This window comes from Pimephales promelas, chromosome 15 (assembly GCF_988280905.1).
Source record: "Pimephales promelas chromosome 15, fPimPro1.hap1.1, whole genome shotgun sequence".
NCBI lineage: Eukaryota > Metazoa > Chordata > Actinopteri > Cypriniformes > Leuciscidae > Pimephales > Pimephales promelas.
The window spans coordinates 18,207,594-18,231,616 of record NC_142783.1 but is presented as its reverse complement, the minus strand read 5'-3'; the positions used below and the strand labels follow the sequence as shown (position 1 = coordinate 18,231,616).

General features: G+C 39.1%; 1 protein-coding gene across 1 annotated transcript; it reads left to right on the top strand.

Annotated features, from left to right (window-relative positions):
• The first annotated feature begins 12,479 nt into the window (after positions 1-12,479).
• Positions 12,480-17,630, top strand: LOC120478802 (leucine-rich repeat transmembrane protein FLRT2). Its single transcript, XM_039670942.2, has 2 exons — positions 12,480-12,755; positions 15,067-17,630. The coding sequence occupies exon 2, from the start codon at positions 15,488-15,490 to the stop codon at positions 17,474-17,476; it is 1,989 nt and encodes a 662-aa protein (XP_039526876.1). The 5' UTR covers positions 12,480-12,755; positions 15,067-15,487; the 3' UTR covers positions 17,477-17,630.
• The last annotated feature ends 6,393 nt before the right edge of the window (positions 17,631-24,023 follow it).

Here is a 24,023-nt window from a genome sequence, read left to right as displayed (position 1 = left end):
CTTCTCCCTCCTTTTTCTTTACAACAAGCTAAAATGTGGGTTACACTGATAGATTTACAATGGAAGTGAATGGGGTCAATCCATAAATGTAAAAATACTTATGATTGCAATAACCTGAAATGTACAATTTTCACTCTGAGTGGAATGGAAACATGCCAATAGTCTATATTTTATAACTTTAAAAAATATTTTATTTCAGTGTAGTGTATGGCCAAAGGATTTATGCCTTTTATGCCAAATGTGGGTGAAAATCCATGACGGTTAACGCTAGCCAACTTGGCGGGTTATGATTCATAAATGCCATGCAGTGCTACGTCTTAAAAATTACAACAAATTTTCTATGACCGGACAAACCCCGCCGATGTCCAACTGCGACTCCAGCTGTTCAGGATCAGTATTTTCCATTAAATATAAATATACATATATATATAGCCTGCTGTCTTTATTCTAGGAGATTGTGTATTGTCCATTTTGCAGGAACCTGTTTGATTTTGTGGCTTGAGTAAATTTATATAGATGAAAAAAATAGCCTATACATCACACTTTCCATTTTAGTTGGTGCTATTTTTTTCAAATACCTTTATTAAGACGCCACTTTGTTCATTCTTGAAGTTTCTTCAACTTTTGCCTGTTCAATTTCATTTGAATACCCAATGCATTCTCATCCTGAGGCGTCATATGCGACGCTTTTGCCAAATAGACATCCAACGCACATGGCAACCTTTAGTGTCAATATGTCCAACACTATCTCACGACCAATTCATACGAATTCGACGCATGATTAAAAAGTGGCTAATTCGTACTAATTCGTACGACCTCACTCGTACTCATTCGTACGATTTGTCTAAACCCACGTGATGGTTAGGTTTAGGGGCGGGGTAAGGGGTAGGTCATTCGTACGAATTCATACGAATTGGCCAATTCGTAAAATATGTACGATTTAGCAAAATCGTATTGATTCGTACGAGTGAGGTCGTATGAATTGTTACGAATTAGGCATTTTTTAATCATTCGTCGAATTCGTACGACTTGGTTGTGAGATCGGGTTGATATATCACGTACAGGGTAGGTTTAGGTCTGGGATAGGGTTAGACCACTAGGAGGCGCCTTCTAGCCCATTTATATATCTGCGTCTCATATTGACGCTAAAGGGTGCCATGTGCGTTGGATGTCTACGCTTTGGCAAAAGCATTGTATATGATGTCATGGGATGAGAACGGGCTGGAATAAACAGTGAATGACTGTCATAAAGCTGAAAGCAATACAATGACTCAGAATCAGATTGTATAATAAATATATTTAAATCTATGAGCTGTGGCTTTGATTATCTGGTTTATTTCTGATGTTTGTGTTTTGGCAAGTTTTAAATGGCTGGTAATTTAATCTAGCAGCCAAATTGGCTGGTGAGTGAAAACATTCACTTCAAACCCCAGAATATATGTGTTTAAAAGCACTTAATAACCATTTCTGTGTAGAGTTACAGTAGATCCAAACTTACAACATTATTACAATGACAGCATGCCTGTAAAAGATACAAAAAGAATGCAGGTTTTAAAAGAAGAATGAATGTAAGTGCTTTATAAAAGTCTAGTCTTCACATTCTTCTTTTAAGACCTCAAAAAATCGTCCCCATTCACTTTCACTGAAAAAGCCTCATTGTTGTTTAAATTTACCACAAATTTTAAAACGGCTAGAGTCACAGCTGAGTTTGTACCTTCGGCATATCTTTGCACAGTAGTGATTATTATCTGGGCAGAACTCTCTGTGCTGGAGGAGACTGGCGATAAATCAGAGTTGAGGCTGGCGCATGTTAAGGTTTCATTGCCAAATGCTTGCCACCGCCTTTAGGCTGAGGACCAATGCCTGACGTTGGGTTTATTTGTATTCGTTGTTTTCACTCATGCTGTGCGGCATACAAAAATTATATATTATTCTCCATCAGGATTTTAATACCCATGTCACTGCCAACCATGTTGAGAGACATGGCCAGATAATAATCCATAGACTGAGCTTAATGTGTTGAAAAGTGTGCTTGCAACATTTGTCAAAAGTTTCCCTCGTTGAACATTAAGTCATTAGATACACAGATGAGCTAAGGCTTGGAGAAAAGGAAGCGTTTTATGTAACAAAAGGAAAGTAATCTTGCTAATGACATTTGGGGGATTTTTTTTTGGCAGTGTCTTTTGACTTGATGGAATAAGTGGACATGTCAGAGTCCCTTTGACATGATATACTGGCGAACCTTTAAGCCCTGCACTTTTCAGGGAGAAAGCCCATTAGCCAGACTTTACAGACGCTATCATAAATTATGACACAGGGGTTAGGCACTCTCAATTTATAAACAGGTAATGTACACTCACACAAATGAGTCTGTGAGTCTGGTTCTCTTGTGTCTGCACACTGAAGGAAATAAAAAAAAGATCTGCAAATCCGGGAACATCAACAGCCTTGGGTGAACAAAGTCAAACTCTTTGCAGTCACTTTGAGCTGTCTGGTAAAATGGGACAACATAGGTGGAGGGTGCACGTCATGAACAACGGGGAAAAGCTTCTATGTTTAAATTTATAATATTATAATATTATATACACCACTGTTCAAAACTTTGGGGTATCTTATGCTCACCAAGGCTGCATTTATTTTATCAGAAATAAAGCAAAACCGTAACAGTGTGAAAAGTTGTTATGATGTAAAATAACTGTTTTCTATTTTAACACATGTTAAAATGTAATTTATTCCTGCGATGACAAAGCTAAATGGTTCTCTGGAATAAGACATAATACACAGAATTTATATATAAATAGATCAAGAGGACTAAAGAATACTTTTCTGACAGCAAGTATGTTCAACGAATCAATAGCTTCAATAGAGATTTGCATTTTAAGGAAGATGATAAGTCTTATGTCCTCCAGGAAAATGTGAATCTTTATACAATTGATTTGTGGGAACTTGTGGAATCCATTGACACCCACCTGTTTTTACAACATTTAAACAAAACAGTAAAAGGATTTATTGAAAAATGCAATAACAAGCCAAATAGACGGTATAATCCTTTATATTAGAAAATATAATATCATTCATGTTTTTAAAAAATATATATTTTTGATGGCACTTGAATAATTCTGGCAGTAAAAGATCAAAGATTCCCAACTGTTCTAAACAACAATCACTGATTGCAGTGTTTGGTCAGTGCGTCCTGATATCATGTTCGCTGGCAGGCCTTGGTCTGCTCTGAAATCTCCTCTAGCATAGAAGCATTAAAAAAAAAAAAAAAATCACTGGGATTCTGCAAACACTGTGATTACCAGGCCACTGTCAAAACTATGGAGCATTAGAACATAACATGAATAAATGGAAAGTATTTTAAGGTTAAAATAAAAGCTCTCAAATACAGTTAAACATGGAAAAAATCCTGAAAAGATTTGCCTGGATGCATCCTCTTTAGCATTTTGCTAAGAGGGTTATTCAGCACCAGAAAGGTAAATAGCCATTAGCTTAAGTCAAACCATGACTTCTGTGGGAATTAAAGCTACGATACATTAATGCAGCACATTACGAAGTGGTGTTAGAACGTTTTAGCAAGGAAACCAAAAGTACACATATAATGGGTGGTTTCATTAATCAGTCCTGTTTGTAAATGCTTTTTTAAAAGCAGAATTCATTAGCAATAATGAACTGATGAAAGAGAATGAAAATTGGTATGTTTTTACATCCTGTCCTAAAAGTCCTTCATCGGCGGCATGGTCAACTTCTCTCATTTCCTTCCCATACAAAGCACAATACCTACACTTGTCTAACGCATTTAGATTCCATTGCCTGGAAAAACAACAACACACGTACAATCTTGTGATTAGGACATTGGAGCCAGTTGCTCCAGGTCACGGAAGACTTTTGAGGCCGGCTGTCAGGGAACACAAGCTGTGAGCTCTTGCTCTGCATGTATACAAGAAAGAGGGCATTCATTAAAACAAGAGGTTGTTATGAAGGTATCAGTTTGACTGGATGCAAGCCAAATGCTGCACCGGTGTATTCGCCAGTCACGAGAACGCATACTCTGGCCTTAAGACATTTTTCGGCATAGAATTTAACAAGCATGAGGAGCACACAAATTAAGTGACTGAAAATGAATACTGTGTTCACTAACATATCTATGGTCATTTTGTTGGATATCATCAGCTAAATCGGTGGCTTTATATATATATATATAATATACACCGGGATAGTGATGGTGCAGTGGATAAGACACATGCCTTTGGTGTGAGGTACCCAGGTTCGAATCCACTGTGAGACACCAATGTGTCCCTGAGCAAGACACTTAACCCCTAGTTGTTCCAGAGGCGTGCGACCTCTGACGTATCAACGCATTCTCAAAGTCGCTTTGGAAAAAAGCGTCAGCTAAATGAATATATGTAAAATGTGTAAATGTAAACTCTGCCGCTGGTGTAGAAAGCAGCATAGTAGCCAAGTTAATATACTTACCTGAATGAAGTTTGATTATGGTAACAGTGGCTAGTGAAAGTGCCTACTGTACCAAAAACTTGAAATCTGATTTGAAAGCCTTGGAAGTGGAACTTGAACTTTAAAGTTTGAGAACATCGCCTCACATGAATTGCAGTTTTTTTAGAACCGCCACATGCTGTTTTCTATCCTACGCATGGGTCTCGCTCTGGCGTGGCCACCAGAGTTGTTGAAATCAACAATATTACAAAACTATTTTGTATTGTTAGTGTTAAGTACCGATCTTTTATACTGCAAGTATTAGAACATGATTGATGTGAAGGTAATATGTGACATAACGATTGAGATTGAGTAATTTGGTTTAGTCAACTATAGTACTTCACCAAAAGGTGAAGAAAAATTAGGAGTCCTATAATTCATGACCTTTAGTTCATGTGTAAAGATTCACTTCCTTGTTACAGGCTCCCAAATGATGGCAAAGCAGGCAGTGGTTATTATAAATGAGACAACATTAGAATACAGTAAACGTAACGAGGGAGACAAATCACATCAGCGTTTAGACAATCCAAAGGGGTCGGAATCTCCAATCAACCCTCAGAACGGCTGTGATGGCCCAAGGCCCAAAGCTAATGCTTCACACATTTATGAGAACACCAGCCCTCCAATTCCTCGCCATGGCTATGGGAGTTTATAGTGTTTAACAGTCAGGATAAATAATGGTTACCGCTCTCTGTTCCTTAATGTTGATATATCTCTGCAACAGGACAGGTGCTGCAGCTTTTGGTTCCTTGGATCTCAGCAATTAATCTAATGTGTCATGTGATGAACTCGGACGACACTCCAACCCGAAAGACATGAATAATACAACACATTAAATCTCACTTTAACGACTCCAAACCTTGAGGAAAACTGTAAAAGGCCATAAATTGAGATGCTAATAACAAGCATCCAAGTAAAAGTTCTCTGTGTAATGTTGAACTTGTGTGGGAAGAAGATATTGACCATATGTGATTCATTTGCACGGGTATGTTTCAATTAATCATAGCCGGGGTGGCAGACGCCAACATTCGGCCTTGTGCCACCTGAGGAAGAATTATCTCCTCTAGCCTGACCCAATGGTAAATAATTAGAGCAGAAACCGATCCCCCTCATTAATATAGCTTGCATTAGCATCATTCATTGGCCTAGTTACTCTGGCAGCCAGAGGTGTGCAAAGAAGAGTGGTGGACCAACTGTAAAGATTCACATCTGGCAAAGAAAAGAGAGTTTCTACTTTCTACCTACCACTGCTGCTGTCGATTTTTAAGCTAAGCTACATTTGGCAGAATGGATGTCTGACAGAGGCGGAACTGATTTCCTTTTTCTCAATGGCTGCTGTGGCACGGAAGGGGAACAAAGGAGGATGCAGGACTGAAATCGGCAAATGGACCAGCAGAATGAGAGGTCTTTTCTGCCTCATTGAAGCCATATGGAATAATGAAAGTTACATTAAACGTAACAGGTTTCTGTGGATCTTTGACACCGATGATTAAGCGAAACTACCCCTCTCGTTGCACATTGGCTCATCAGAGTTAAGTACAGATAATGATGACAGATGATCCCAATTATGGGGGTGGTAAATATTAGGTTACTTCACAACTGGACCAAAAAAAAGTCTCTTTCGTACAGTCCCTTTAAAAATAATTAAACACCTCAATGACACTCATTAGGTCTTGTTCAGTTGTATCCCCATTAGGGGAGATTGTGAGCACAGGGTGTGTTAAAATATCTGTAAGGTGGTCTTTGTTTCAAAATGGCATGTGTAGTCATTAACAGTCTCTTCCTGTCTGTGTGGTAATGTTGGATGAACAGCCAGGCTCCCAGGCATGACTCTGATGAGATGGAGAGCGAGCAGCACCCCCTTCCATCACCAGCCTGAGCCCCCTTCTCAACCAGGGCTGTCTCAGATTCACTGGAGTGTAGCAAGTACTGGCATTGGCCATCTGGGTCAGCCCTCCAGAATGAACTCAATGATAGTGCCAATCTTCAGCATGACAAATGGTCGACTCGGACTGTGAGTCGCGCATCTCAGCTCTCACTTGGCGTCAGTGAGCCTGGTAACTGCCTGTAAAAAGTTACTAGTTCTCTGATTTGCTCATTCAAATGGATAAATGCTTTATTGTATTTATATATTATATTCAGTCATACATACAAACATGCATGCATACATGATAAATAAATGTTAGGCCAGTACATACACATTTTTTCTTAATTTTCTTACATTTAGTATTAAAAGTTTGAACTCTGAGATGTACAGTGGGGTCCAATATTGGGATTTTTTTGTGTTTTCTCCATATTCGATTTTTTTTTCCATATTATGGATTCTTTCAGCTCTGTGATTGGTGGTCCAGCTCTGAAATTACAGAGGGCCAAGATGACAGGAACATTTTCTTATCATATTGTCCTTCTAAATTGGTGAGTCTTGTAACTAAGGCATTTTTCAGAAACCCCACCACCAATGGGACAGCCATTTGCAGTGGTGTCCGAAACCCTTGTGGACTTTATCAAGTCCACTCATTAAATCCCAAAATGCACTGCAATAACGAGTGTTCAACCGATACACTCAATGGCTAGAGAATACCCACGATGCACCATGAGAGTTGCATGTTGAATGAATTCCCGTGTCTTGCCATATGATGCGTCCGCAGCTGAATCATCCATCCATTCGTTTTTTTTCAAACCTCTGGTCCAGTAAGGCTTCAGCGTATCCTGGTATAAATTCCTTTTTACTTGATTATTAAATTGTAAATTAAAGGGGTCAACAGATGCAAAATTCACTTTTATATGTTTGCATATAAATGTGTCTTTGCAGTGTGTGAACACAACCACCATACAATGAAAAAAAAAATCCAATCACTCCTTTTTTTTAATCCTCAAAAATTCTAAACACTCTCAATAACTAAGCCGTTTGGATTTTCTGAGCCATATTATGTCATAGCTATTGCTCATGCTCCACCCACGGCCACTGACAGACTTTCCAGTATTAGCATATTTCCGCCTCCAGCCATTTGTAGTTTTCACCAAAGCAAGTTGCAAAGGCAGCACTTTATCTGTCTTGTGTCAACACCCCCCATGGAAGAGAGGGGTGGGGTGAGCAGTTGCTCATTATCATTTAAAGAGACATGCACTGAAACGGGTCACTGTGAACAGAGCTGTTTTTGAGGAGGTAAAAAGGGTGTTGTTTTACACAATCATTATAGAATTTTAATCAAAGTATGTTACAAAATTTACATGGAGACCCTAAAGAATCCTACCAACTTGTGGAAAATGGGCATCCAATGACCCCTTTTAAGTTTATACATGCTAGTTTCCATGACAGAGATAAATCTTTTCATTACTACTGGAGCTGTCAAGTTTGCTCATTTTCAAATGATTATTAAACAGCAAGAACGAACTATGCAAAAGCAGGAGCCCTTCCGGCACACCCAGTGTCTGAATTCAATCACTCGTTTTTATTCACTCTGACCAAAACGCATCTTAATACCAGGTGGAAACAGGGCCTAAGTGGACTATATTAGAGGAGTAATGTAGGGAATAGTGAAGGAGAGAGTAAGGGGACGATTTCGAACACAGCCTAAGTTTGACACGTTCCGCCCACTGTGGGCAAATTGATCGAGAAAAAAAAACAGCTGATAAAATAGCTAGCGCTATTCGCTATTGAAACCACAAGGAACATTAATGAGGAGGACACTGTTGCTAATTTATTATCCTTGCTGTTTTCAAGATACATTTTTTAAAGAAAATCTGGAGTTAATCAGCAAATGGAGACCTTCACCATAGCTTAATTTTTTCATGCAGAAAGCAAAGCTTTTTAAAGCATTTCAACCCCAGCAATTATAAGTGATAATTATAAGCAATACCCTCTGGATGACAGCATCAATCAAGAAAGCTTTACAGATGGACTTATTTGCTGTTTGGGTAAGTTATTTAAAGTCGAATAGGTCATGTGACTGATTTTATTTTGGCTCTGCCGCCGCCACTGTGTTTTACTAATCAAAACAGTTATTTTGCAGAATTACTGATCAGTCCGATGTACCAAAGTGCTGTATATGAGAATAATAAAAATAAACAAATGTATGCAACCAAAAATACATACAATACATACATACAGCTAAGGAAAATAAATGTTTTTAACACTCTCTGAAATGACCCTTGAGATATTTTTGAGGACAATGGGAGCTCATTCCAGAGTCTAGGAGCTGCCACAGAAGTTCAAGTGTGATCGAGGGAGTGTCAGACACAGCTGATCATTGGAGCGAAGAGATCTCATAGGTTAATATAAACAAATTAAATCAGAGATATACTCTGGTGCTAAGCCATTGGGAGATTTTAAAACATATAACACTTTATACTGGATTCTGTATCGAATCGGCAACCAACATAATGAAATCAGAACAGGAGTAATATGGTCTTGTTTTGGTGCCAGTTATAAGCAGTTGAGTTCTGATCCAGCTGGAAGCGAGAGGGCGAGGCCTGACTCACACCCAGGTAAAAGTGTTACAATTATCCAAACGAGAAGACACAGAACCTTCTCCAGATCATTGGAAAGTAATAATTCTGCATAACAATAAAAAAACAAAAAAACAAAAGAACAACAACATGATCTGGTACATACAGTACATGCCAGTCTAATGATATAATTTACTATTAACATATGTGGAAGTGTCTGTCGCTTTCGTTTTGTGGCCAGTTGTCACCATATTCTAATCCACTTATTGTGCTATGATGATGCAATTCTTTGTAATGATGATTTGCATTTCATTACTTTTAGTTTAATTTTTGGTGATCTTCACGATATTTGGTTGTGACATGTCTTGTCAAAGGTAAATGCAGGTATAGTAAGTTAGGCTGATTTTAGTATACTGTATATATATATATATATATATATATATATATATATATATATAAGCAGTTATGAGCAGCTGAGTGCATCCTGGTGCCATCACTTCCCCAAGTAAATGGTGCACACACATACACAGCCTACACCCCAATGATTATTTAGCATAAATGAGCACACCTATAATCAAAAACATTTACACCTTTGCATGTCATTTTTCCATATCAAAACATTTTTAAAAAAGAAGCTAAATACAACTTCATTAGTGCTCTTGGATGTTTGGACCCACATAAATCCATTTATTTTAAAAGTGAGCAAAGAGATTACTGAGGCTAAACTGGGGAAACAAGCTAAAAACAGTGTGGCCCCTGACCTCCCACTGTTGCCTATGACAAGTCTTCCTTTGACTATCTGTTTGCCATTCAGATCTCCTGCAGCCAGAGATGCATGAAGAGGGGCAACTATCTGCTACAGCATACTGCAGAGTTGGCTTTTTCTGTTGTCCTGCTAATTTGCTTCAAGCTGGGAGAAGTGCTGATTAAATAACTCGGCCGGTGATTGAACGTGCGTTTGGCCACATCGCCTCTCAGCTCCATGGCTCTGACAAACATGTTTGTTTTTCTCCCTTACTCGAGTAACTTAATGTGTTCTCAGTGTTCTTTTTGTTTCTTAACAGAGAGACACACACAAAAAAGAGGCTTTGTGTTTGACTACGAGTCTGTCATTGACCTCCCTTGGCTAACTTTTACGGCAGCTACCTCAAAGAGTAAACTTTATACTTTCAAACATTCCCTATAGCTTTAAAAAAAAAAACACATTTTGTAGCATTCACTCACAAAAAAAAAAAAAAAAAAAAAAAAGGATTCATTGCTATCTTACGATCCAATTAGTGTCTTTTGTGTTCTAACAAAAAGTTAGGTCAAATAAAGTTAGCATATTTTTCCCGAAATAAAGCCTGCAGTTTATAGTCAATGTTACCTGTCTGTAGGAGGATTTCTTGGTATAAGCACAAAATAATGAGACACCATTGCCAGAACTCTGCAAAATGTAGTGGATGCTATTTTAATATTTATTTATTTTGTTTGTTTTCCTCTCTCCAGTGGGGCAGGCATCTGTTTCAAGCTTTCATCAGCATAATCCAGTCTGATATAAGCACTACCCACACCAAGTCTGCATTCATTTGTGAATGCATATCATGACAGAACTTAATTCATGTCCAATGAATTTAATGAATTGAAATTTAGCATTCGGTAGACAGAGTTTGTGTCAGAAAAATCAACAGCTGTTGAGAATCCATGATCAGGACTAAAAAAACGAACACAACTTCAAATAGAAAAAGAAAGACGACAGATACAAATAATGTGCAATAAGAAGAATAATATGAATAATGTGTAGTGGTTGTGGGGTTGTGTGCACTCTTTGATATCCAATTTGTGTTCAAAAGGCTGCTGTCTTTTATTGTCATGATTGGTTGGAAGTCCCAAAGTCTCTGCTCTCATCTGTGACTAATAAATTTAAATTGATAAGAAATTGATCAGGCTTGCCGTAACCAGGCTGTTGCGATTCGGATCCATAAGCTATCAATTATGCTATCCTCTCATCATCTACAGGTTTCCTCATATCATCTGCCATTGATTGGCTAAACATACCTGTAACCAAATAGCAGAAAGCCAATAATCCTAGTACAGAATTTGTCTGATTTATCCTGTGAGGTAAAAAGCATCAAAAGATTAAAGGACTGACCTTAAGATTCAAGAGAGCAGATTCATGTCTCTGTTCTTTATGTCAGTAAGAACAAATCGGTAATGGTTTGATGGTTCATTAAAGGGGCGTGCGTATCCTTCGCTCTGAGGGATGAGGCGGCTCATGTTCGAGCTACAGAAGGAAACGAGTTACTGATCTTTCGTTGCTCACTCTCGCCTCTCATGACCCATACGCAGAGAACATTTCTTTGCAAAAGGATTGCAGTGGTGAATATATAAATATATATATACTTTTGGGTAAAATATCTTTAGATTTTTGTATTTTTTTTTCATGTCATGGCACTATTTGAATAAATCATGATAGCCGATGAAGCTGAACCCTTATGTGAGTGTTTCATCTCAGCATGTGGCCTTTGCTTTCTCCAACTCTTATGCACTTGAAAAGCACTTGATATCACTTCCGATTCAAAGCCTTCCGATTGAGAAGCACCCTTCCACTTCCAGCTCAATGTGTTCTGTGTTCACTCAGCTCCTGGTTTACCACTCCCTGCTCACTGGTGAGTGAAACCAACCTGATCTCCTGACAAAACTAAAGTATTTTCAGGTATGAATGATTTTTTTTAGGAGAAAAAAAAAGGAAGCATGCAGCTCCCTAATCCTAATCGTAAATGGGGTGTAAGAAGATTGAACAAAAAGGAGAGGCTGCTCACTGCAGAGCCAATGGGTGGAGCTTGATGTCCAGCTTCCCCTCAATGGATGTAATGGGTGGAGCTTGATGTCCAGCTTCCCCTCACTGGATGTTGATGTCCAGCCAACGTTGATGTTCTGTTGATGTTCTAACGAACAGGTTTGTGATTGGTTGCAATGCTCAACGCTGCAACAGAAATAACTATGCTCAACGCTGCAAACAGAAAACTATGACAAACTGGGAGTAGATTTAAACTGAATTCTGTAGATGTAACTATGATTTTGCTTATTTGTTGATTAATTGCACAGATCTATTGGGAAATAGCCTACTACTACTACAAAAATAGCCTATGACGGAATGATTCAATACAAAAACGAAATAAACACAGAGCAACCCATAAATGAATTGGAAGCACAACAGAGAGAGAGAGAGAGAGAGACGAATTCAAATTAATCAAATGAAGTCATTACTGCAATTCCTCCCGTAGATTATTAAAATAGCAAACGGCTTTCAGTTTACTTGGAATAAACATTCAGATGTATTCAAATGAGGAATCAGACCTCGATGAAGAAGTGTATCTTTGGTTGTGATTCACCAGTGAGAGGAGTTTGTGTGTGTGTGTGTGTGTGTGTGTGTGAGAGAGAGAGAGAGAGAGAGAGAGAGAGAGAGAGAGAGAGAGAGAGAGAGAGAGAGAGAGAGAAAGAGAGAGAGAGAGAGAGAGAGAGAGAGTCCAGCGCGCCCAGGGCATTTGGTGAGGGAAGCGCGGCACTCGGGAGCGCATCATCGGGATTGAAGCAGCGGCTTTCGGACGCATCATGCGCAGACACTTCAAATCCTCCCCAGGACCAGCCGCTCGACAAAATGTATCGTTTTAGACCACTCGGACTAAAGGATCGTCGGGCTGACTCTTTTAGGTGTCTGGAATTATTTTTTAGTCTAACTCGGAGACGTTTATTCTGAGAACTCATACTGGAGAAGAGACTTGGAAGGCTTTAAAATGCTGTCCGGATGGGTCGAAGCCTCCTCAGAAAAGGTAAGGACTAAAAACACGTTTAGACATTAAAGACACGTTTGTGTTTCTATACGAATTCAATTCCACTCTTGCGTGAAACTTCTTATAACAGCTGTTATATCTGCCATTATCCACTGAAAACACTTAAAAGTTGGTTAAAAATAACAATACAAAAATTAATAATAAATAAATTAATAAAAAAAAATATGGAAGTGTGGTTGATAGAAATCTACTGATTGTTTTGGGCATTACGGAATGGCATTCGGTGCCTTTATTTTACAGTTCACGACTATAGCCTATGCCATTTAGTTTGTAATGATAATATATTAGCATATTGACTAAAATCTGCAAAGAACCTTACTGAACACTGTAATAATAAAGGTTGGGCAATAAAGCCACGATTAATTGAAGTTAAATAAATGGCCTCATGTCTAATAAATATGCATAAACAGTACACATATTCATGAATATGTGTAATATCAATCTAATATACTTCCATTGGATAGCTTGAATTTAACCAAATGGCAAATGTTCTGCCAAACACAAATTCTCCCACAAATAGGAAGAGAAAGGGAAAATCAGAGCATTTCATAAGCGTGTTTATAACAGTAAGAAAGCATTTCCATGTGTGATTTTTCCATGGGTGCATAACCATACCGCTGCTTAAATCTGTTGTATGCTCTTGAGACTTTTTTTTTTTAATTAAAAAAACCCTAGCACCATGGTATAATTATAGTTTATAGATCAATATAGCCAACTAAGTAATGGATGGTGTGAACAAATGGCTTTCACTAAATTACACCTTGGTTGGTTAAATCCAAATACTCCTTATAATAATAAATGAAAAAGCCTGAAAAAAAAAAAATGTTTTCTCTGCTAAGATTTTACAAGACTATGATATCACTATTTCCTCACAAAGGAAGAATAGAATAGAATAGAATTGTTGTATGTATATATAGCAAGGCCAGTTGAAAGTGTATTGTAGAAAAGACTCCTGGTCCTGGTTAACCCCACGTTATGGGGACAAAATGTCCCCACAAAGATGGCAATATCTGAAATCTTTGTCTTTGTGGGGACATTTTTTGGTCCCCGTGAGGAAAATAACTTATAAATCATGTACATTGTAAATGTAGATTTTTTTATTTTTATTATTATTATTATTATTATTTATTTTTTTTTGTGATGCAGGTCTGGGGTTAGGGTATAGAATAGTACAGTATAAAAATCATATATGTGGAAAGTCCCCATAAAACAAGAACACCAAATGTGTGTGTGTGTGTGTGTGTGTGTGTGTGTAACCGCATGTGCAAAATATGTGTAAGAAAAAAAAAATAATATACAGTACAATATATTTCAAAAAACATTACAGAACGATACAGACTACACAATACACACAAACTGCAGACCGATAATAGATGGGTACTGTAGATGAGGACATGTGAGGCCTCAATGAAGACTGACAGGTAAAAATGCAAAGATGATTTTCAACATGGCTACAACAAAACAAATTTCTGAAATTCAGTATAATGAGCAAGGTTGTTTTTCTTTCCTGTTCAAGCTCATGCACTCCACACCGATTTAATAGAGCAGTTCTCACTGTCCCCAAGTTCAGAATCATTATTACTGAGAGGAGAACTCTGTGCCAGAGCATAGGAGTACAGACCTGTCCATCAGAGGCATTTGACAGATTAAACACCTCAGTGCCCTTTACAAGTCTGAGAGTGCAGACATGCTGATGTCGCCAGTCATAATACTATCTCCTCGTGAAGACCATGAAGTGTGGAGCAGTGTCCTGCTTTATTGTTAGCTACGATTTCTTGCTTTGTTCTATGTATTTCTCTTTTACTTAATATGTAAACATTTCAAACTAACAGTGATCGGATGAGCCACATTTACACGTTCAATATTATTATTAATGGAACAAGTTGCCATGTTGCTTGGCAAACATAAACATTCTACAGTCAAGGCACTGAATTTTATTAGGAACTTAGAGGGAAAATAGTTTACTCTTAGAATTATTTTTAATAATACATTTAACTCTTTATTGAACTATATATTGAAGCAGTGTATCTTAGTGATGTTGCAATAATCCCACTCGAAACTGGGTGTAACAATGATTTTGCCAGAAGTAAGGAGATTGGATATGGTAAAAAAAAAAAAAGTGTTCAGTTAATGCGAAAGAGTAACTGAAATAATGTGTCATTTCACTTGACTATTAAAACGTAATTTTGTGACGCGCATATTTTCCTGTCAGAAAGTAAAACATATGAAGATACTAAGAGGTTTGACATTGAAATAACATCTCATTTATTTTTATTTTCTGTTCAAATAGGTAAGCGGCACAAAATGCTCCCTGTGAGGAAGGTCGTGGCTTACGGGAATCGTCCAGCTGCGACGAGAGCGGAGGTCATCTCCGATGAGCCCTCCATACTTGCTGCTCTGGCCCACACACTTTGAAATCGTCCCTCCCTAAACTCAGAGTGACAATGTGATGAGCTCTGCTATCATTTCCAGCTTGAGCATGGACGGAGGGATGAGAGGGAGTCGCACGAGTTAATGAGACTATTGCTCTTGTGTTGGGGAGCTTAGGACAGGCAATTACAGGAGGATTACCCAGCGACTTCAACATCGCATACTCTCCACCAGGGCAAGCTTCTAAGAACTCCAGTGAGGTGGATTTTATTTGTTATTATTTTTCACCCTTTTTAATTACGTGCACTGCTGTTGTCAAAAAGTTTGCAAGGTCTTACAAAATGGAGGTACAGATCCGAACGTGGAATAAAGACCTGCCGACTTTGATCAGCCCGTGGATACCGATACTTCTGGGTCTTCACATGCATTTCTCCTGGGCCACAACCTGTCCAGAGGAGTGCCGGTGTGACAGGACCTTTGTTTACTGCAACGAGAGGAGTCTAATGTCAGTGCCTCTGGGGCTAGGAGAGGGTTATAAGACCCTCTACCTGCACAACAATCAAATCAACAATGCTGGATTTCCCCTGGAAATGCACAATGTTGCCTCTGTGGAGACGGTGTATCTCTATGGCAACCAGCTTGACGAATTCCCTGTCAATCTTCCCAAAAACGTGCGGGTGCTCCACCTGCAGGAGAATAACATTCAGACTGTGTCCCGCGCCGCCCTCGCACAGCTGCTACGCCTGGAGGAGCTCTATCTGGATGACAACTCCATCTCCACCGTGGGTGTGGAGGAGGGGGCCTTCAGGGAGGCCATCAGTCTCAAGACCCTTTTCCTCACCAAGAACCACCTGAGCAGCGTCCCCATCGGGCTCCCCGAAGAGCTGAGAGAGCTGCGGTTGGACGAGAACCGCATTGCAATCATAGCCGAGGATGCGTTCGAGAATGTGACGGGCCTCGAACGCCTCCTCCTGGATGGGAACCTGCTCACGGACGAGGGCATCGCCCCCGAGGCCCTCCAAACCCTCGTAAATCTCAAAACGCTATCGATGGCGCGCAACTCCCTCACGGTTCCTCCTCCTTATCTGCCTGCCGAGTTTCTAGTCAAGCTCAACTTGCAGGATAATCAGATGAATGAGATTCCTTTGACAGCCTTTCATGGCCTTCATCGCTTGGAGAGACTGGATATTTCAAACAACCAGCTGCAGTCTCTCACACAGGGGGTCTTTGACGGCCTCCGCAGCCTGAGACAGCTCACTGTTCGAAACAACCTTTGGCTCTGTGACTGCAACATTAAATGGGTCATACTGTGGTTAAAGTCCCTGCCAGCTACCCTCAATGTCCGTGGCTTCATGTGCCAGAAACCAGAGAGGGTACGTGGCATGGTAATCAGAGAACTAACCCTGGAGCTCATCCAGTGTCCTAACAGCACCGCCACAGTCCCACAGCCCACACTGCTCTCTGCCTCCACCGCTGAGTCAGCCTCTCAAACGGCCTTCACACCCGCACGCTCCTGGCCTACACCCACCCCTTCGCCTCTCACACTTCTCCCTCCGAATGCAGGCGAAGACAGGGAACAGAGGACGAACGACCCGGTCGGCCCGAGGCAGGAGTCGCTGCGCGTTTCCTTTGCGGTGCTGAACAGTTCATGCATTCAGGTAAGCTGGGTATCGACATTCGCCGTCACAGCCTTTAAGGTGACTTGGGTCAAGCTGGGTCACAGTTTGATAACAGGCCCCATGCTGGAGTCACTTGTGGAGGGCGAACGTGAGGGAATCGCACTGGCAAACCTGGAGCCCAAGTCCACCTATCGTATTTGCGTAGATCCGCTGGACGCGTTCAACAGTTACCACCCAGGAGATGATACGATTTGCTCGGAGGTGATGACAAAGTCCGCTTCCTTTGACTCCGGGGATAACGCCACTGGCCCCGAGCAGGCGACCCAGCAGGACCCCAGCTCGCCTTTCCTACTGGCTGGCCTGATTGGCGGGGCGGTGCTTGTGGTTCTGGTGGTCCTGTTGAGCATTTTCTGCTGGCACATGCACAAGAAGGAAAGGTCAGATTCGTCAAAATGGAAATACAGTCGGGGCAGAAGAAAAGACGACTACTGTGAAGCAGGGACTAAAAAGGATAACTCTATTCTGGAAATGACTGAGACTAGTTTTCAGATAGTTTCTTTGAATAATGAACAGCTGCTCAAGGGGGACTTTCGCATTCAACCGATTTACACCCCTAATGGAGGTGTTGGATACACAGACTCTCAAAGGAGAAACAATAGCACAGCGTACTGCAAAAACAGTGTTCCAGAATCTGATACATGCCATAAATGAGGATTTTAAACAGATAATGTCCTTTGTATTTAGAGCTGACTCTTAAACGCACTGTATTTCGAAAGACAGGATGTACAATATGTAATTTATATTCTGAACAATATCGCCTTCTTTTTTATCGCTTAGTAAAACTAAAATGATTTATGAATATTTACTTTCTATGTTCTGTTTCTACAATTCAAGCTCATAAAAATAATAGTAAGTGGCTTTTAGTAATCTGCAATCTTTAAGCACAAATTAACGTCAAGTGCCCATTTTTTTATCATTAACTTATAAGTTATTAGTAGGAAATGAAGAAATGGAAGGACAGTGTGTTTGTATAAAGGTTTAAAGGAGTGAGGATGAGAAGACGGTTCTCATTATCACCACACGGTGGCATCTGTTTTCATTACCACTATTAGTTTGAGATTTCAAGCTACTCTTTGATCCAGCATCTCACATATTTACGTAACAGCTCAGATCACAAGGACCAAACACTGACAGTTCCTGCCAAACAGCTGAAAACAAACCTTGGTTGATACAGGACTAGAATGATATTAGGAAATTCAGCATCAGGGTCGATTTCCTCAGCTGTCTTCCTGTGCAGAGCTATAAAACATCCTAACAGCTCTCTCACACTGCAACAGATCTGCTTCAAGAAGCAAAATATCTAAACAATAGAATATTTAGACAGTATTTAGTGCTGTAATTCAATGTTTGCATAAGAATAGCCTAATGTTAAGGCGATACAAAGGGTAAATTTGCTTGTGCACGGCATACATTTTGGTTAGAAAGGTCTTTACAAATACAAGGTCAAGTCAAGTCAACATGTTACAGGCAGTGTTGGGCAAGTTACTCTAAAAAGTAATTTATTACATGTTCAACCGTTAAATTACTAAAAAAGTAGTGCATAAAAAAACAATGAGAACCACACACTAACCTTAAGGAAAATGTGCATACATGCTAAAAAACACGATTGAACAAATTTCTAAAATGTAACTAAATACCCTTTCGAATGTGTCCTTTAAAAACCACGTGCCCCCAATTTTTTTGTTAAGTTTGCCCCAATTATGTTACTTTGTTATTTGTTTCCCAGCTTTCACACCCCCAGTACACTCTCCAGCTCAAGTGAAGATTGCAGCATTATAATGGCTTTGAAATGAGATTTTCTCAGAGCTCTGAGCAGGTGTCAATGAGCCATATCAAAGCAATAAACAAGACTCTAGAGCAAATACTGACCAGTTTTACGACAACTCTTCGCCTGGTCTGGCCCATTTTCTACATGCAAGCCATTCTCCGCATGAACATATGATGCTATACATGCAGTTCTCTCTCTTTATGGCTAAAGTGCTTATAACATTTATGATATATGCATGAGGCAATTTACAAGCACCCATAACTCACATAATGATTGGCTCATTGGTCAGTGTGTCATGCGTGTGATTGATCAGTAATCTTCTCAAAGATGTTTTCCTCTGTTTCAAAAAATAGGTAGAGAAACGAGCTCGCAGCCATGTTGTCTTTGAACTTCAGTTTTTGTGGTAGCTATATTTATATGGCATTGCTGTCAAAGAGTATTTAGCTGGTGAAGTGGATAGTGAAGAGTTCACAAACGTTATCACGAGCAAAGAAAAATTTCTGAAGAGGATGTCATAACAAATGTCAATAGACAGGGAAGATTCATAAATCTGTAAGATCTCATGGTCTGGATATACACATCAAAAGACAGAAGATAATAAGCACAATGCTGAAATGGGGTGGGGCTACACAATGTCTGAATGAGTGGTAAAAGGATGTTTTTTTTAGGCCAACCCGGAAATTCCCTCTACAAAAAACCCAATAGGATTTGACATTTTTGCAGCTACTGATTCTTACACGTTTCATTCATTGTGATAATTTTTACAAATAAACAACTTTTATGAATTCTGAAGCCTATACATTCGGCAGAAAGAAAAAGCTAAACAAACTACAGTCGCTCGACTTCAACGTCACCATCACTGAGCTTCCGACAACACTTTCAGACTTTATTTAAAATAAAATAAAAATCCCAGAAAGTGTTAGCGCAATTATAAACACAACAAGGCTGTGAAAGCAGACTAGTGCGTATATGAGTTAACCTGTTCGGTGTGATTATGGGGATAAGAGATATTGATTTGAGATGAAACAGTTTTAAAATAGTAACTGTTTGTTGTAATCCATTACAGTGTACAAAACAATCGTCTCAAAATGGCAGCTGCATGATACCGGATGGCATAATTAAATAACTGTATACAAAATATAGATTTGAGTTTTTATATTTTATTAGCTCACCAAACGCAAAATTTGCACAAGGAAAAACCCATTCCTAGCATGTGCAAAGCGCCGACTTCAGTGATAGTGACCCTGATGAACATGTGTTTATCCGTTTATACCGCTTGTTATCAGGGCATAATCGAAAACGTCCTCCTGGGAAGTCCGCATTTACGAAGTGGGAAGTCATGTTTACGATGTCAGGTGTGTTCAAGTAATTTCCGTTGGAGTAAGATGGTGGTGTGTACCTTCTCTTAATGAACAAAATTACAGTATTTTTGATTAACGACATGTGAAAATGTAACTCCATCTTGAGCTTGTGTTCACCACAGACCGTATTTTAAGTATTAAAAGCCATTAATTGTAAAGTACTCGGCCTGAAGAGCTAAAATGCTAACTCTATTTCAGGTTTTGGCCTACAAAAATACGCCATTCATGCAACACTCTATACACAATGAATATAACAAAATGAATTTTATTTTAAAGTGTCACCAAAAAAAATATTATTAATAATAATAATAGAAAGCACTTCTATCATTGAAAATATTCAATGAAATTAAGAAAGAAACTTTTCTTGGATAATCAAATATACAGTATAATAGATATAAAAATTATATTTCTGTCTGTCTAAAGGGGCTTATAAACAATTGCATCGTATCGATATAACTTTTTTTTTTTTTTGATGGATTGCATCATTAATTTGGCTTCACAGTATCTGAGCAGTGCATTTTGTGGCTAATAATTTACATGCATAAATAACACAAACTCACACCCGGAGCTCCTCAGCATGACCTTTCACTCTCATCAGCCAGTGTGTGCGCGAGACAGTAATTAGCCATTAAATCGGTACATCTGGGCCCTCCAGCTGTGTGGTCAGCTCTAAATGAGCTAGAGAATAAACCATCATTCTTTACCTCTCGCTGTCCCACCGCAGAGACCCAGGGAAAGGCCAGGAGTGCCGGACTGCTTTATTAGTTCAGTCACTGGGTTCAGAGCGGCACCCATTTGTAATTATAAACAAACATTGCGGAGAGAACCATCTGACTGCACCCTTCATTACAATCAATTTAAACAACAATTTATTATTATTGCTAGTGTCCGCACACCCATCTCTGAAAGCTATTCTCTTCACCACAGGCTTTTTTTTTTCCCCCATTAACTCTAATAAAATTGTGCGTGGTTAAAGGATGAATTGACAGCACTTATGGCTGATGTGGACTACTGAAACAAATATTTGAATGTTTATTTAAAAAAAAAAAATCTAAAATCAGCCACCACACAAAGAAAAAAAAAAAACAACCATGCAGAGAAAAAAAAATCCATTCAGACCTGTTTTTTAATCCTCAAAAAGTCTAAACACTCTCAATAATAAAGCTGTTTGGATTTTCTGAGCAATATGATGTCATATTGCTCATGCTCCGCCCACAACCACTGACGGACTGTCCCGTATTAGCATATTTCTGACCTCAGCCATTTCTATGTCCACCAAAGCAGGTTGCAAAGGCAGCACTTTATGTGTCTTGTGTAGACACCCCCCATGGAAGAGAGGGGTGGGGTGAGCAGTTGCTCATTATCCCTTAAAGAGACATACACCAAAACAGCTCACTGTGAACAGAGCTGTTTTTGAGGAGGTAAAAATGGTGTTGTTTTACATAACCATTGCAACATGACATCATGACTTTTGCGTAAACATATAAGCCACTTTCAAGTCAAGTGGTGTGTTATCTATATGCATTTTGAGCTATCCGCGTGTATGTACACGCCGTTAAATGTCCGAGCGAAATGAATCAAAATGTAGATCTACATCTGGGGAGCGATATTTTTTTTCCCTAGGATGATAGGGGAAGACTCGGAAATGGTTTTAACACCAGTGATGGGTAGGTTTAGGGACGGGGTTAGGGTAGGTCATATATTTATATATACAGTAATGTAACGTTAAGTCAACGGCGTTGATAAACACGCGCCAAAAATTTAAATATGAATTGGCGTGTCATACACACGCCATTTCATGAGATCAGTCTGACCATTGAGGAATTTTAACCAAAACTTTTACACAATTTACATGGAAACTTATGGAAAGTTTACCATTTACCAACTTATGGAAAATGGGCATCCGACGACCCCTTAAGCTTAACTTGCATTGAACTCGCTATGTTCCTTTTAAAGTTTGTCATGACCTCTGTTGTAATCAGTGGTCATTTACCATTGTAAGATGGGCATGGACATGCATTGAGAGACACTGTGATGGCAGACGGACATGGGTGGCCGCCTGTGATATTCATTTCAGCACGCCGGAAGCTTCTAGCAGACCTGATGTGTCACATTGGGCCTAAGGTGAAAAAAACAGTTGGAGGAATGAATTGAATAAACACAGCGTAACCTGAGCCGATAGTGGAAACCAAGTCAGCTGAACAAATTACCCACTTATCCTATTGTGCAAAGCTCTGCGGCATCAAAAGTGCTTGAGGAACCAAAATGAAGTCCATAAATGTTTCCGCTTCTCAAGTCGTCAGGACTTTTGCAGTAAGGGGTTTGTGTTTGCAGAGTGCAAATAAAAAGCGAAGCTGGAAATAAATGATAACAGCGGGCCAGTCTACAACAGCAGGGTGTGTTAATATTGTTAGGGTTCATGCTTGTTGTCATGATTACTGGTTTCCTGAGTTAGACCTCAGATCATTACCTCAGTTTCAGTGGGGGTCTTGAAATCCATGGTTGCATCTAAAAATGGAAAAAGCCATATTCAAACAAACTCCACACAGAACAGTCCATTAAATCACTAAAAAAGGAAGTGGATTCTCATAAATGAATCAAATAAAAACTAGGTTCAAAGCATTTGGTTATTATAAGCACAAATTAATTAAATAATAATGAATAAGCATTCAGCCTATAAGAATATTTTTTATACTTATTAAATTAAGCATAATTACTATATGTTTTAGAATATTGTTCATTTCTACAAATACTAACATATAGGCTACAAATTTGTTACACTTTAAGATGTATAACCTTAATATCTATAATGTGAATTAGAATTGCTTTGGATAAAAGGATTGAGACTTGTTGTAAGCTAAAAAACAAAAACTGAAGGGAGATCTTTCGAGATTATGAAGTATCCGGTAAATATTGGAGAACGTGAAAACTAAAAAAAGCAAGGGATCAAAACCCCACATGAATTTTAAGAGTCTTAAGAACTTTCACCACTAAGTAACAAAAAAAAAAAATATATATATATAGAAACAGTGAGCCATTTTCAATAGTCATCTTGTGCCTGAATATAACAATTTATTGTTTAGCAATGTGGTGTTTCAAAGAGCACCATAATCTGGTTTTATAAAATTTCTTTTCCAATTATTCAAAGGATTAAATTTAAAAGCGCATATAAATGAAGTTTTATTAACTAAGTTCGGGAGGAGCACGTTCAGATAATTGACACGAGTGGATAGCAATCAGCAATCAGCAGCCAATGATAAGAGGGTACAAATAGACTCAGCAGTCTTACTTCGATCCATTGGCAGTTTGCAGCATCCCTCCTCCACCCCTTCTCCACACTCCTCTTTCTAAAATATCACTTACATACGGGGGGAGTACTCTGGGTTCGGGCAGAATTCCGAGCTCGGAGCCCTCCCTCCGGACAGCACGCCAAATACGCATTGAATCTTACTCACTCAAAATGATATGCAAGTGTGAACTCGTGCAATGGAACAAACAGATATTTGCAGCATAATACCAACTAATATCAAGTCAAACTCATGGTGTTATTTGAAATGTGGCAACTAATTAAAATGTCAATGCATCATGAAATGTGAAAAACAACTGCTGTTTTGTGTTTTACAACTTTTAAGTTTGCTATCGAAATGCCATGACACTAGAGACTTGTGATCAAATCAAAGGATAATTTGCTGGACGCTCTTGATTTTTCAGCATCAGAGAGTTACAAATAATGATATCTAAGTATGCCAACTAAATTATTCAAAAGGGGTGCGTTGTGCGTACTTGCCTCCAGGCAGAGCATCACCTGGATGAATAGCTGGACTGATCTCCTCTTAATGTGCCACGCAAAGCACTTGCTCTCTTCATTAGACAGCCCTGTTTGATAGATCTGCAAGAAAATTACATATTTCTGATTTATCTGATAGTTATCTGCCATGTTATTGCGGGGGATGTTAATGATGGCCTCTTAACATTTTGCTCTCTTTTGCCAGTATGGCCGGAACTCAAACATGCATGACTATATATATGGCTCATGTTTGAACCCGTATTTCACTTTATATGGGCTGCA

Coding starts and splice junctions, on each gene's coding strand:
- LOC120478802 (XM_039670942.2), top strand. CDS start 15,488: ATGGAGGTACAGATCCGAACGTGGAATAAAGACCTGCCGACTTTGATC.